The sequence below is a fragment of the Octodon degus genome, unplaced genomic scaffold, assembly GCF_000260255.1.
Source record: "Octodon degus isolate 3935 unplaced genomic scaffold, OctDeg1.0 scaffold00102, whole genome shotgun sequence".
In the NCBI taxonomy this organism is placed as follows: Eukaryota; Metazoa; Chordata; class Mammalia; order Rodentia; family Octodontidae; genus Octodon; species Octodon degus.
The window spans coordinates 3,258,096-3,271,333 of record NW_004524678.1 but is presented as its reverse complement, the minus strand read 5'-3'; the positions used below and the strand labels follow the sequence as shown (position 1 = coordinate 3,271,333).

Genomic DNA, 13,238 nt, shown 5'->3' with positions numbered 1-13,238 from the left:
TCTAAAGCACCTACTTAGAACAAGCTAAGCTAAGCAAAGCACAGGGACCGCGGTTCAATCCCCCAGCACCACATGCCAGCCAGCCCCGCCCCCTGGTGGGCTGAGCTGGCCACACACAAACACACACACACACACACACACACATTAAATAAATAAATATTTTAAAAAATAAATAAAATAAATAAAACTACAGACTAAGAAGCCCAGGACTGGAAGGAAGATTCACATCCAGATTCTGCAAAGACTTTAGGGAAGATCTAACACCAATATTCCTCAAACTTTTTAATGAAATTGAGAAGGAAGAAGTGCTTCCAAAATTATTCTCAGAGGCTAACATTATCTTAATCCCCAAATCAGACAAGGATCCAACCAAAAAAGAGAATCATAAACCAGTTTCTCAAATAAACATAGATGCAGAGCTCCTTAAGAGGCTACTGGCAAACAGAATAGGACAAATCATCAAAAGAACATATGCCATGCCCGGGTGGGCTTAATACCAGGAATGTAAGGGTGGTTCAGCACATATGACTCAATAAATATATCACGTAAAAGGAAGTAAGGACAGAAATCACATGATCGTCTCAATAATCACAGAAAAGACCACTGACAAAGCCCAAATCCATTCATGATTTTTTAAAAGCCCTAAAGAAAATAGATACACAATGTCTTTATCTCAATATGATAAAACGCATATAGGACCAACTTGCTGCCAGCATCATATTAAATGGGGGAAAGCTAAAAGCCTTCCCTCTGAAATCCGGCCCGAGACAAAGATGCCCATTATCACAACTCCCATTCAGCATAGTCCTTGAAACAATAACCAGAGCAATCAGGCAAAAGGCTCCTAGAATTAATAGCCAAATTCATCAGTAGGACACAAACACACAAAATCAGGAGCATTCCTGTACACTAATAATGACCTCACTACAAAAAGCAATCAGGAAAACAGTGCCATTCATGATATCATCAAAAATTAAATATTTAGTTCTTAATATAATGAAGGAAATGAAAGGAATTGACTACAATAAAGATTACATCAGACTGAAAAGGAAAATCAAGAAGTACCCCAGAAAACACAAAAATATCCTCCTGTTCCTAGTTAGGCCGAACCAACATAATCAAAATGGCTAAACTTCTAAACTGATACAAATTTAATGCAATCTCAATGAAAATAGAAATGTTACTTTTCACAGAGGTAAAGAAAATTATGAGACCAGAAGAGACTCAGAATAGCAGAAATAATTCTGGGTAACAAAAATAAAGCAGATGCATCACAGTCCCAAACTAGAAGTTATACTGTAAAGCTACAGCAATTAGAACAGCATGGTACTGCTACAAAAACAGGCATGTGGATCAGTGAGCTAGAACATAAGAAGCAGAAGCAGCTCCAGCCATCTACAGCTATTTGATTTTTGACAAAAGAGTAACAAACATACACTGGAGGAAAGACAGCCTCTTTAATAAATGGTGCTGGAAAAACTGGATATACTCATGCAGAAGATTGAAGCTAGACCCATATATATCTTAACCATGCACTAAAGTCAAAATGAATCAAATATTTAAATGTAAAACACAAACACTTAATCTGCTGGAAAATAAAATAGATATTACTCTTAATGACATAGACATAGACTAGGACTTTCATGTATAAAACCCCAATGGGATGAGAAATAATACTGAGAATCAGCAAATGGGACCATATCAAATTTAAAAACTTTTGCATAGCAAAGGAAACAACAACAGGGTAAAAAGACAATGTACAGAATGGGAAATTAATTTTGCAGGCTATTCCTTGAACAGTGGACTAAGATCAAGAATATGTAAATGTAAACCTTTGCAAAAATAACCAGACCCTCACCCAGGTAAATAAGAGACCAAGTCAAAAAAATGGACAATTGACATGAATAGATGCTTCTCAGAATAAGTACAAATGACCTATAAATACATGAAAAAATCTCATCACTGGCCATCAGAGAAATGCAAATTAAGATAAACAGAAATGCTAAAATGTACCCCAGGAAGAATGGCTATCATCAAAATAATCTAATAATAACAAATGCTGATAAGGATGTGGGGGAAAAAATATATTGTTGCTGGGAATGTAAACTAATACAACCACTATGGAAATCATTCCTCGAAAAACTAGAAGTAGTTAATTCCATTTGATTCAACTATCCCCATTTAGGTATCTCCCCGGAAGCATTAAAAATCATCCTGTTAGAGGGATATATGTATACCCATGTTGATAGCAGCTCAATTTATAGTAGCTAGACCTTGGAAACAACATGCATGTTTACTGACAGATGAATGGATAAGGAAATTTTGATATTTATACACAACAGAGTAATACACTGTTATAAAGCTAAACCTGTGGCATTTTTAGGTAAATGGTGCAAGCTGAGAACATAATGTTAAATAAGACAAACAGACAAGTTGAAATATTGCATGATTATATGAGAAAACACACTGCAAAATAGGGAAGTAGGGAGAAGTTCAAATCTTCCTCAAATTACATAGTCCATTGTTCTTAAAATACTTAATATGTATGTTAATTTTGTTTCATTTTTCCCAGCATTGGAATCTACTAGTAGTTCCTTTACAATAAAAAGCCCAGAGGTGTGAATGGAAAAAAAAATTGTCTCTCTCCCTGAGCTGTCCAGTGCCATGTTCCCCTCCTTGACTGAGGTGCGTGGTGTAACATGCCTGTAACACTGTTCTCCAGCCGAGAATCGGTCTGTCTAAAGTACTTTGCCCAGTTCATTATCAGGAAAGGCAGGGGTCCGTCCATAACACTCCAGTGTACTAGGCACTGTGACCCTCCGCCTAGACTTGCACAGGCTGAAGGAAAGAGACCTCTGCTATCGATCGATCGGCACTGCTCCCTGTGCTTTCCCCTCTGTGTCTCCAGCGGCCAGCTTCCTCTTCAGTCAAGCTGGAAGAGTTTTCCATTTTCTTATCTCCAATTGGGACTCCGTATTGTTCACTATCTTGGCTTATTTGTTGCATTCCCAGCGTTTACTATGAACTGTATTTGATATAGTTGTTTACCCTCTCCTGCAAGGATGCAGCTCCATGGGGTAGGGGCCCTGTGTTACTCTCGGTTATGTTTTCAGTGTCCAGCAGTGTTCTGCACATACATGTACGCATTCAGCTCTTCTAAAATTCACTTTGCTTGCTGAGTTGGGGCCTTCTTTCTCCATAATGCAAGTAGCCTAACCAGCCAGAGAAACTGAACGGTTCCCCAGCTGTCTCATGTGGTCTGTTTCCTAGAGGCCACTGGCTAGATACTTTCCTGAATCTGTGGTAATCTTCTGTGCTGTGGCATTTTGGAGAGAGAACATAATAATGTATCCCTTAGGGAATCTTTGGTCTTTTTTTTTTTTTGCGATACCAGGAATTGAACTCAGGACCCCGCGCTTGCCAGGCAGGTGCTTATTCTACTGCACTATCTCCCTGGCCCCCCTCAGGGGATCTTAAATGGAGCTCTATACATGTATTTCTCAATCTGTAGTTTTTCTTACTTAGAAAATGAGGGGGATCTTGGCAAGTTAGAGTTTATTTTCCTCTTTCATTTGATTCATGCTTTCCCGCCACAGGGTAAGAAGTTTGAGATCTTGCCAGACGGCTTGCCCTCCGCCAGGAAGCTCATCTACTACACGGGGTGCCCCATGCGCTCCAGACACCTCCTGCAGCTTCTGAGCAACAGCCACCGCCTCTACATGAACCTGCAGCCGGTCTTGCGCCACATCCGGAAGCTGGAGGAAAACGAAGGTATCACCGGGTCTTGGGTGGGGGAAGAAAATGGTGCTTTGCCACCCCGTCTCTTAACTCTGTAACTGCCACGAATCATTAATCTCTGTTCTCTGAGAATGGATTTTGAGACCAGGCCTGTCCATGTTCCACACATCCATTCTGTTTACTTCTCAGCACAGTTGTGGAAGGCAAGGGAAGGAGCTCGAGGCCCACCTGCCCTGGCACCTCTGCAGCAGCTCTGAGCCTGCCCTGTGTTCGGGCTGCAGTGTCTGGGAAGTTCCCTCACACCTTGAACTTCCTCATGCTGGGCATGGGGTAAAGATTTGCTAGCTTGAAAGTCCTCATGCTGGGCATGGGGTAAAGATTTGCTAGCATCTCAGCTCTGTATGCACACTGACCTTCCTAGGTGCTGTTAATGCTATGTGATGATGCCTTAGGTTAAAATGTCAGTAAAGATGGTGACACAAATATCTCCAGCCCCTCTCATGACAGGAGGGGCCCCAACCTCAGACCCAGGATGAGAGACAAAGGATGTGAAAGTTTTCTTTGAGTTTGTTAACTGATCCCATGATCCCTCTCCAGAGATGTAATTGTGTAGAGTAGTCTGCATGAGCCTACAGTATATGAAAAGGGGAGCAAGCAGAATGGGGAAGGAGGAGGCAGTGTTGGGGCCCCAACACCTCACTTTCTCTTTATGGCGTTAATCTAGTGTTGGCACTTTCCCTTGAGTTTCAGCACTTGGTGTCCTTCCATTTAACACGCTACACCTTGTAATCCCACCAGGTGCTGTGTTGACTATTTATTTATTGGCTAATATTTTCAGTTGGTTTTGCACAGCCATGATATAGTAGTTAGACCTTAGGATGGTTTGATGAGATTGAGGGGTTTATTTGCCAGGATGCAGGCCCGTATCTTCGGTGTACATCTGAACATGTTTGAACCCTGAGATCTTGCTTTTCTTGAAGAAACAGGACAAATACCCATCATCCCTTACATAACCTTAAAGAAGTGTGTGCGTCGGGTTGATGTCTCTCAGACGGGCTCCTCCAGATAAGACCGTGGCTGGGGACTCCCGGTCGCTCAGCAGCACAGGAGTCTGTCCTGGGATGGTGTCTGTCCCAGCAGAGAATTGCTGTGGTGGCCAGGCCTGCGGGCCTCCGCTGCTGCCACACTGACAGCTCCTCCCCACAGTGGCTCACCTGGGTGACAGATCTATCTTCCCTGCGCTGACATGAATATTAAGAGGGATTCAGCTGGGGACACATGCACCAGGGGAGTCTGTGACAATGGGTGACAGTTAGGTGCAGAGTCTAAACTCTGCCAAATCTGCCTCATTTCTGATGGCCGTGATGGCACATTGAGGAATTCATCAGCTTGCTGCCTTCAGCATTTGGGTAAATTCCTGTTTAGATGACCTTATAGGGAATCCCTTAGAGCCTGAAAGAATTAGTGATCCTTCTCCATAGGTTAGAATGCCAAATGACAAAGGATGTGCAATTCTTGGAGGCCAGGCGTTGCCATGCTTATACCAGCTGTGTTTGGGGGCTCAGTGAGCTGGTGTCCTTGTCCGCCCCATGCTGCAGCCGCAAACCACCACGAAGTGGGCAGCTACAAAGAACAGAAACTTAGCTCTCCCATGCTGGTGGCTGAGCAGTCAGAGGAGCTGGCACCTCACGAGGGCCTCTTGCTGCACCCAGTACAGTTTGTGGCGGAAAGTGAAAGAGGAGTGTGCAAAGGCCGTGCCCTCTTACAGCCTTGCTGCCTGTGCAGTGATGCTGACCCGCTCACGAGGGCAGAGCCTCCTCACCTGACCTCGCCTCTTAATGGTCCTGCATCGTGGTGCCTTGTAACAGCCGGTGAAATTTCAGCTGCTGCTGGAGAGAGGACAAACTCAAACCTAACAGTAAGAGTGCCAGAGTCCTAAGAGCATAAGCTGGGTCTTTTGGATGAGTGGAAATTTGAGGAAGTCTTGTTTTCTTTTCTTCCAAAGCAAACATACATAGTTTTTTCTCCTCAGACGTAATTTTAGGTCTGAAGAAGACCTTAAGCCTGGTTTCTCTGAACCAGCGGTGGCTGCGCAGTAACTGAGCGCACCTCCTTAAGTGAGCTCACAGCTTGACGGCAAGAAAGGTTTCTGTGGGGATCCTACCCGGCAGGAAACGGGCTGGTGAGTGCGGGTTTCTCATGTGCACGCTGCCCAGTGGGGAGGGCCCATGGCTGGCTTGGAGCCTGGCTAGGGGTGGCAGTAAAAGGGCTGTTTGTAAGGATGTAGGAAAGCATTGAAATATTAGACCCATATTAACTCCTCATTGTCTTAGAATTGTAGAGCTCCAACACCTTACAGAAATGTTTTATGTGTGGTTATTTTGAAATTACAGTGCATAGAAACTGAGAAATTTTCGAACCCCTTTGGCTTTCCATCTTCATCTGTGTCCCTGGTGACCTCAGAAAACAGGGGTCATCAAAGCTGTCTGCTCCCCGGAAGGTGGGCTGTAGATGGCCACACTTGCGCTGACTGCCCGGGTGCCTGCGGTTCAGCCCCTCACAGTTCACCCAAGTCCTTAGAGCAACACGGTTGGCTTGGGCCTACGAGTGCTCCCTTGGCCTTCCCTGAGCTTTTTCTTCATCCTAGAAAGCACATTTTGCCTTCCGGTGCCCATTTCTCTGGGAGGTACTGGTGATCGCACTTCAGGGCTGGCATTACACACGGACTGTGCAAGAGGTTTTTCTTTTTTTGGTACTGGGGATCAAACTCATGACCTTGCACTTGCCAGGCAGGCGCTTGCCCCACTGAGCTATCTCCCCAGCCCTGTGCAAGAGTTTTCCACTTCGCTGCAGAACGAGCCCCTCCAGGAGCTGGCTCCTGAGACCCCAGCTCGCACACCAGTAGGCAGTCTGTAAAATAGCAGCGAGCTAACACTCCCCAGATGCATGCTCTGGGCTTAACGTTGGCCTAATGTGTTACCTCATACCAGTATTAAGAAAGCAAAGAAGCTGAATTTTCTTTTTTAGCTTTCTGACCTGAAATAGAAAAGTAATGTTCTTTTATCAGTTCTTCACGTGCCTCCAACAACATGCTGCCCCTTAAGGTAAGAATTAGTGCCTGATGAACGAGGCTTCCCAGTGCCTGACTGCGTTAAAGAATAGCACTGACACATTAAATTAAAAAGCAATTTTACCAGCCAAAGGCCACATGAGTATAAAGCATTAAGCTCTGTTTTTTAACTAATTCAGTCTAAGGAAGCTCACTAATTTGGCATAAATGGAGAAAAACTCATATATTAATGAAAATTTAAACTCAAGATCCGCACAAAAATTCAGAATAGTTTTATCTTAAATCATACTCAGTAGCTGGAGCTAACAACGGACAAAATTAAACAAACTAGCAAAATGAATCGGCAGTCAGGGCAGTTATGTCTATTAGGTAGCAGTGCTTCTGCGAGTATCTATAGCCAAGGACCAGGTCTTTTGAATAAAATGCTGTGGACTGATGCTCCTGCGGAATGCAGTACACACCGTGGCCGTCATGGCAGGGTCTGCAGCTCCGGAGGTCTCTACGTGCTCCCACTCACTGAGGACAGCAGCAGGGCGCAGCTGGGGCATGGCCTGCGACTGCAGAGCAGCTCACCCCTGGGGCTTGAAGCTTCACAGCCCTCAGAGTACTGAATCCGTCCCCATGCGTTGTACCCCCATGTGTTCCATCCACTCTGTAGTCTTCCTCCAAGGTGCCCCGCTGTCCGCTCACTAGGTGCAGATCGCAACACTGGCTCTGCTCTTGACCTGATGAGTCGCATGAGCCAGCCCATGGCCCCTCTGGCATGGTGAAATGTGATGCTGAGCTCTGTTCTCACCACACAGAGAAGAAGCAGTACCGGGAGTCATACATCAGTGACAACCTGGACCTGGACATGGACCCGCTGGAGAAGCGCTCGCGGGCCAGTGGGAGCAGCGCAGGCAGTGTGAAGCACAAGCGCCTGTCCCGGCACTCCACCACCAGCCACAGCAGCTCACACACCTCGGGCATCGAGGCGGACACCAAGGCCCGGGACGCGGGGCCAGAGGACAGCTACTCCAGCAGTGCCATCCACCGGAAGCTGAAGACCTGCAGCTCGATGACCAGCCACGGCAGCTCCCACACCTCGGGGGTGGAGAGTGGGGGCAAGGACCGGCTGGAGGAGGACTTGCAGGACGATGGTAGCAGTACTGTCCCGCCGCTAGCACCCTTTTTTTTTTTTTTTCTGTGCAGCCATATCTAGTCCGGGCTTGGCAAAGTTGGTGCCTGGGCAGCAGTCAGTAGTGGTAGTAGAGAAGTGATGCCTTGCTGCCTTGCCCAGTAGCTTGAGGGAGTTGCCTACACTGGGCTGTGGGCAGTGTCCACTCCTTCCTGTGGGGAATGTCCACAGCCATTGGTTGGCTGTTTATGTGAAGGGGAATGGAGGTTACTCTGCAGCCCTCAGACCTGCATGCAGTTAGGGCAGCAGAGAGGAGTGCAGCATCCGTGACAGAAACACCTTAGATGTCTGCCTCCTCCCCTAAGAAAAGATCCAAGTCCATGGCATTCAGTGAATTAGGTATTTTTTAGTGACTCCTATGTAGCAGGGCTGTACAGCAGGCAGCTGGCTCCTAGGCACTTGCTCCCTTATGGAGATAAGACACATCCCACGGCCTGTGTCAGCCTGGCTTAGCGCTGTGCTCCCGCGCCCCCCGCCCCCCACCCGCTTTTCTCTGTCCCTGATAAGTCTGTAGCATCCAGGTTTGGTGAAAACTGTAGACCATGCCTGTAGCGTTCCTGTAGAGCTTATGTGGCCACTGTGTACCCTGAGAATAGCACCTTGGGAAACGGGCCTGCAGGAGTACCTGGTCCTGCTACCATTAGCAGTCCTTGATGTGGCTGTAGATACGCGGCCGTCAGTTTCTGTTTGTCCCTGGTCATCAGAACAGGGTTGTACAGCTTTTCTTCCTGTTTCAAGAATAAGGAATAGGGCCTTGGAGATACCTCAGTGGATTAAGTGCCTGCTTAGGCAAGCACAGGGACCAGGGCTTGATCCCTGGCACCATATGCCATGCTGGCCCTGCCCCGGGTATGCTGAGCCAGCCACTGAGACAGGCATGGTGGTGCATGCCTATAATCCCAGTGGTGGGAAGCCTGAAGACAGAAAGAATTGTCCCTAGAGTTTCCTATTAGAGTCTGTTTAGCAGATTTATTCTCACATATGATAATTATATGTCTGTCCTTCAAATGTGGCTGTGGTTGTCATTTTCTTTATGTCCTTAACTGTCTTCTTCTTTTCTATCAGAAATTGAGATGCTGGTGGATGACCCCAGGGACCTGGAGCCAATGCATGAAGACTCTCTGGAGGTCAGCCCAGACATGTGCATCTATATCACAGAGGATATGCTCATGTCGAGGAAGCTGAATGGACACTCTGGTGAGTGCTGTGGGGAGGGCCCTGGGTGGTGGGTTATCCTGGACCAAGAAGCAGGTGCCTTGGACATAGGAGGTACTGGTTGTGACTCTAGGTCACAGGCAGCCTGGGAGAAAGGTCACGCCAGGCCACAGCCCTGAGCTCCAGGGCTAACTGCCTTCCATAAAAGAGAGGCTGCCTGGAAGGGCGCCGCATCCTTTCCTGCGTGCTTTGGACAAAAGGTACAGTAGGGTTTTACTTTTGCTGTTTTATTTATTTATTTTTTTGGTACCAGGAGTCAAACTCAGGACCTCACCTTTGCCAGGCTGGTACTGTGTCACTGAGCTATTTTCCCTGGCCCTACTTTTGCTGTTTTAAAACCAGAGCTCGAGAATTACGATGCCTCTGAAAGGGGCCCTAGGGAGACCCTTAGGTCTGGATTCACCGTTATTTGTACACGAGACCCTTTTTACAGATGTAGATTAGTGAGACAAGGGTCCCTGGCTAGCAACAAAGCCAGACCTCCAGGCTTGGTTCTTCTGCTTTCCCTGGGATGTTACACTAATACATGTAGGAGTATGGAAGAAAAGTACCAGTCAGGGTTGCCCTAAAAAGCCACGCTTAAATTCTGTATTTTTGTGAGTTCTTCTAGCAAGTATGCATTCACCAGAACCCTGCTGTCAGGTTACATAATGACTGGCTCTGCCATAGGGGAGACAGTGCCTTAGAAGGGCAGCCCTGTGGCTTTGTTGTTAAGCCCCAGTGACCCCTGTTTGCTGCGTCAGTCCCGTGTGTTGGTTTGCTCTCTAGAGAGCACTGTTGAATTGGCCTGAGTGCGTATTGTCCTGCCACCTCTAGCTTGACTGGGTGACAGGCCTGTGACCCCTCAGAAGGCCCATCCTGGCCCTGGCAAACCCACAGCCCAATGCTCACTGAGCCTCTGCCACGTACAAGTCTTTGGGATCAGAGGTGACAGAAGCGACACACACAGTCTCCCTTGTGCAAGAGCACCAGTGTCTTTCACCACAGTCCATTTGTTCGTCCAGCCCACAGCAGCTGTTCTCGGAGCAGACCTGCCCTGGCACAGAGTCGGTGTCACCATCCCTGTCCCTCGCTAGCACCACGCCATCACGCTGGGCGATACAGACACGCTTGGAGTCCGTGTGCCAAGCTTTGCCTTTTTGCCCATTTGCTTTATTGCATTACATTTTTTTTTACAAATATATTTCAATATACATTAAATATACCTGCAGTTATACACTCATGATAAGTGCATGGGTAGCTCTATATGGGTTTATGGAAAGAAAGTGGGGCTCAGTGTCCTGTGAGAGCTCCCAGGGGGCTAAGGTGATGGTCATCCAGTGTCGCCCAGGCTCCTGTGGGAAGGGCAGCTGAGGGCAGTAACTTGTATTTCTGTGTTCAATTTTTGTAAGGTTATTAATTTTATAATAATAATAGAAATAAGAATGACTATATAAAATGTTTATTGAAATGTTATTTCTAATAGCAAAAAAGTGAAAGATTACTCTGTCTATACAGTTGGCTGAGGGTTAGATGGCTTTTACATAATTGGTAACATGAAAGATACATAAGGAAAACAGTACAAATTATATAAAAGCATAATCTAATTAAAAATAAAAATGCTTATCAAAAAAAACAGAAAAATAAGATTATGCTTAGGCTTTTCTCTGAAGATAGGTCCCTTGATTTTATTCTCCTTATCACCCTTACTTTCCAAGTTCTCCGCAGTGCGCAGCTTTGCAGCCCTGAGCTGAGTCTGAAGGGCTTTGTGCTCCTTCCCTTCCACGGTCACGGGGCTGGGTAGTTCCGAGCTTTGAGCGCCAGCCTTTGCTCTGACCGTGTGGCGGTGGGCATGGGCCTCGGAGAAGTGCTCACAGGTGTGCAAGCCGAGGGCCTATGGACCAGGAAGTCCCTAGGGGCAGCCCTGGCACCAGCCAGCGCTCCAGTCCACGTGCTTCCATGAGGTTCCTTCAGAGGTTTTCAGCTCCCCAAAGACGAGGGTTTTTCTCAGGAAAACCATGATCAAAGCCAGAGCACCAACCCCAGACGTGTGCATCCCTGGGAAGGTGTGGGGTGCTCTGCATTAGCCAGGAATGCTTTTATATCCGGGTGCCATGGAACTAGTTGAACTCTCTGTGTGTACAAGCGTGTGCTAGACTCTGAATCATCGTGAGACATGTCCAGAGAGTTAAGCGAGAGGACATGGAAGGCCTCTTCTGCAGGCGTAAATAGTGGTTAAATAAAAATCCCCTTATCCGCTTCTTTTTCTATAAGGTGAGGATGTGCTTTTCCTGAGAAGCCTTTTGGTTTGTGGCTCCAGGACTTGACTTACTCACTTGCTTTACCTATTGGCAAGAGAAATATCGGCAGTGACCATTTACATCTCTAGTTCTTGTTGGGAACTTTAGCTTCTGAAACAGTTTTTCTAGAGGTCCTTCACTCACGTGCCAGAGCCATAAAGGGAAATGTCAGCCCGGGTTTCTGCTTCTGGAAATGCAGCACATCTTCCCTGGGTCCCAGGTGGCTCAGGGCTGTGTGGCTTTCAGAGACTTGGCACTGAGTGCTCGCTCGGGCTCCGCTCTGGGGTCTGCTGTAGGGGCCACACACCCATGGCCCTGTGCACCCAGAGGAGCTGCTGGTCTCCAGGCACGTGACCCCATTTTGCAAGAGGAGGGGACAGAGGCACAGGGAGACTGAGAGTTGGCTGGAACACAAAGCTAAGTACTTACCCCGGCCGGGTTCCAGCACAGACCTGCTTGACTCCAGAAGCATGACCCCTGAACTGTAGGGCTATGTCACTGTCCACAGGACAGAGTTGGTGCCAAGTGGCAGGAGGGAAGAGGACTTTACAAGACATCAGGGAAGGGCTGCTTCATAGCTCCAGCCTTTATCCTGCATAGCTCACTTAAATTTTTTTATTTTAGAAGGCAGGCCAGATAACTCAGCAGACTAAAGTGCCTGATTAGGCAGACACAGGAACGGGGTTCGGTCCCTGCCCCACCCCTGGGGCACACAGAGATAGTGACAGATTGGGCGTGCTGGTGGGCACTGTAATCCCAGCACTGGCAAGGCTGCAAACAGGAAGATCACTATGTGTCTGATCTGTGTAGTGAGACCCTGTGGACCCTGTACTAAATACATAAAAAATAAAAAACAAAAATGGTTTTAGAAAATGCAGACTCTAGACTTCCTGCACTCCAGCCCCATGTTCCCTCCTGGTCCTTCTGGTTGTCGGCCACAGAAGGCACAGCATGTCACCTAGATAGTGACACCATTCAGCTTGGGGCCCCAGAAGTGGCATGTGTCGGATACACAGCAAGAGGTGTGAGTGAGCAAAAGTATTCATTGTTTTCTTCTCTGTTTTACCTCAGGGTTGATTGTGAAAGAAATTGGTTCTTCCACCTCCAGCTCTTCAGAAACGGTGGTCAAACTCCGAGGCCAGAGTACTGATTCCCTTCCACAGGTACTGAAGGAACAGGAAGTTCTACATAGGAACCAGCGTGGCAAGAACTTTTAAATGGGAACTTAAATTTATATTTAGACATGACCAAAAAATTTTCCTAGGAGATGATTCTTTTCAGATGTGTGCCCTCCTATTTTCTGAATTTCTGTTCTGTTTGCTAGTTGCACTTCGGCTTTTGTTTGGATAAACTGCGTATTTCGTTTCCCATTTATATGGGTGGAAGGGAGCCTCTGGCGTGCAGCCGGCAGCTTCGCTGAGAGAGCACATGTGCTCACGCCAGCATGGTGCACGTGGCCTGTGCCTGAGTCGGGTGACCTCAGCAACCACGCAGAGTGACGTCGTGGGCAGTGTGCAGTGGTAGAAACGTTTCTGTCCTCTGCTTTTTCTTTTCTTTTTTTCCCTAATTTTTTTAAATTTATTTTTCCCATAATTTTATTAAGAAACAAATAGCAATGAGACAGTTTCAAACCAAATTGGTAGGACAGTTTCAATAATTAACATATTTGCATACATTCTTCCTAGTGGTTAATTGCTGTACAAGATGCGGACATGATATCCTATTTACAAACACCATTAGAACAAATCACTCTATTCAT

General features: G+C 46.8%; 1 protein-coding gene across 2 annotated transcripts in view; it reads left to right on the top strand.

Moving 5' to 3' along the window:
• Frmd6 (FERM domain containing 6) overlaps positions 1-13,238 on the top strand; it is a 78,443-nt gene that overhangs the window by 59,652 nt on the left and 5,553 nt on the right. For both annotated transcript variants that reach the window (XM_004638753.2, XM_004638752.2), the window contains exons 10-13: positions 3,597-3,771; positions 7,612-7,947; positions 9,051-9,182; positions 12,551-12,642. In XM_004638753.2, the coding sequence (XP_004638810.1) occupies positions 3,597-3,771; positions 7,612-7,947; positions 9,051-9,182; positions 12,551-12,642 (735 nt within the window). The remainder of the gene's footprint in view (positions 1-3,596; positions 3,772-7,611; positions 7,948-9,050; positions 9,183-12,550; positions 12,643-13,238) is intronic.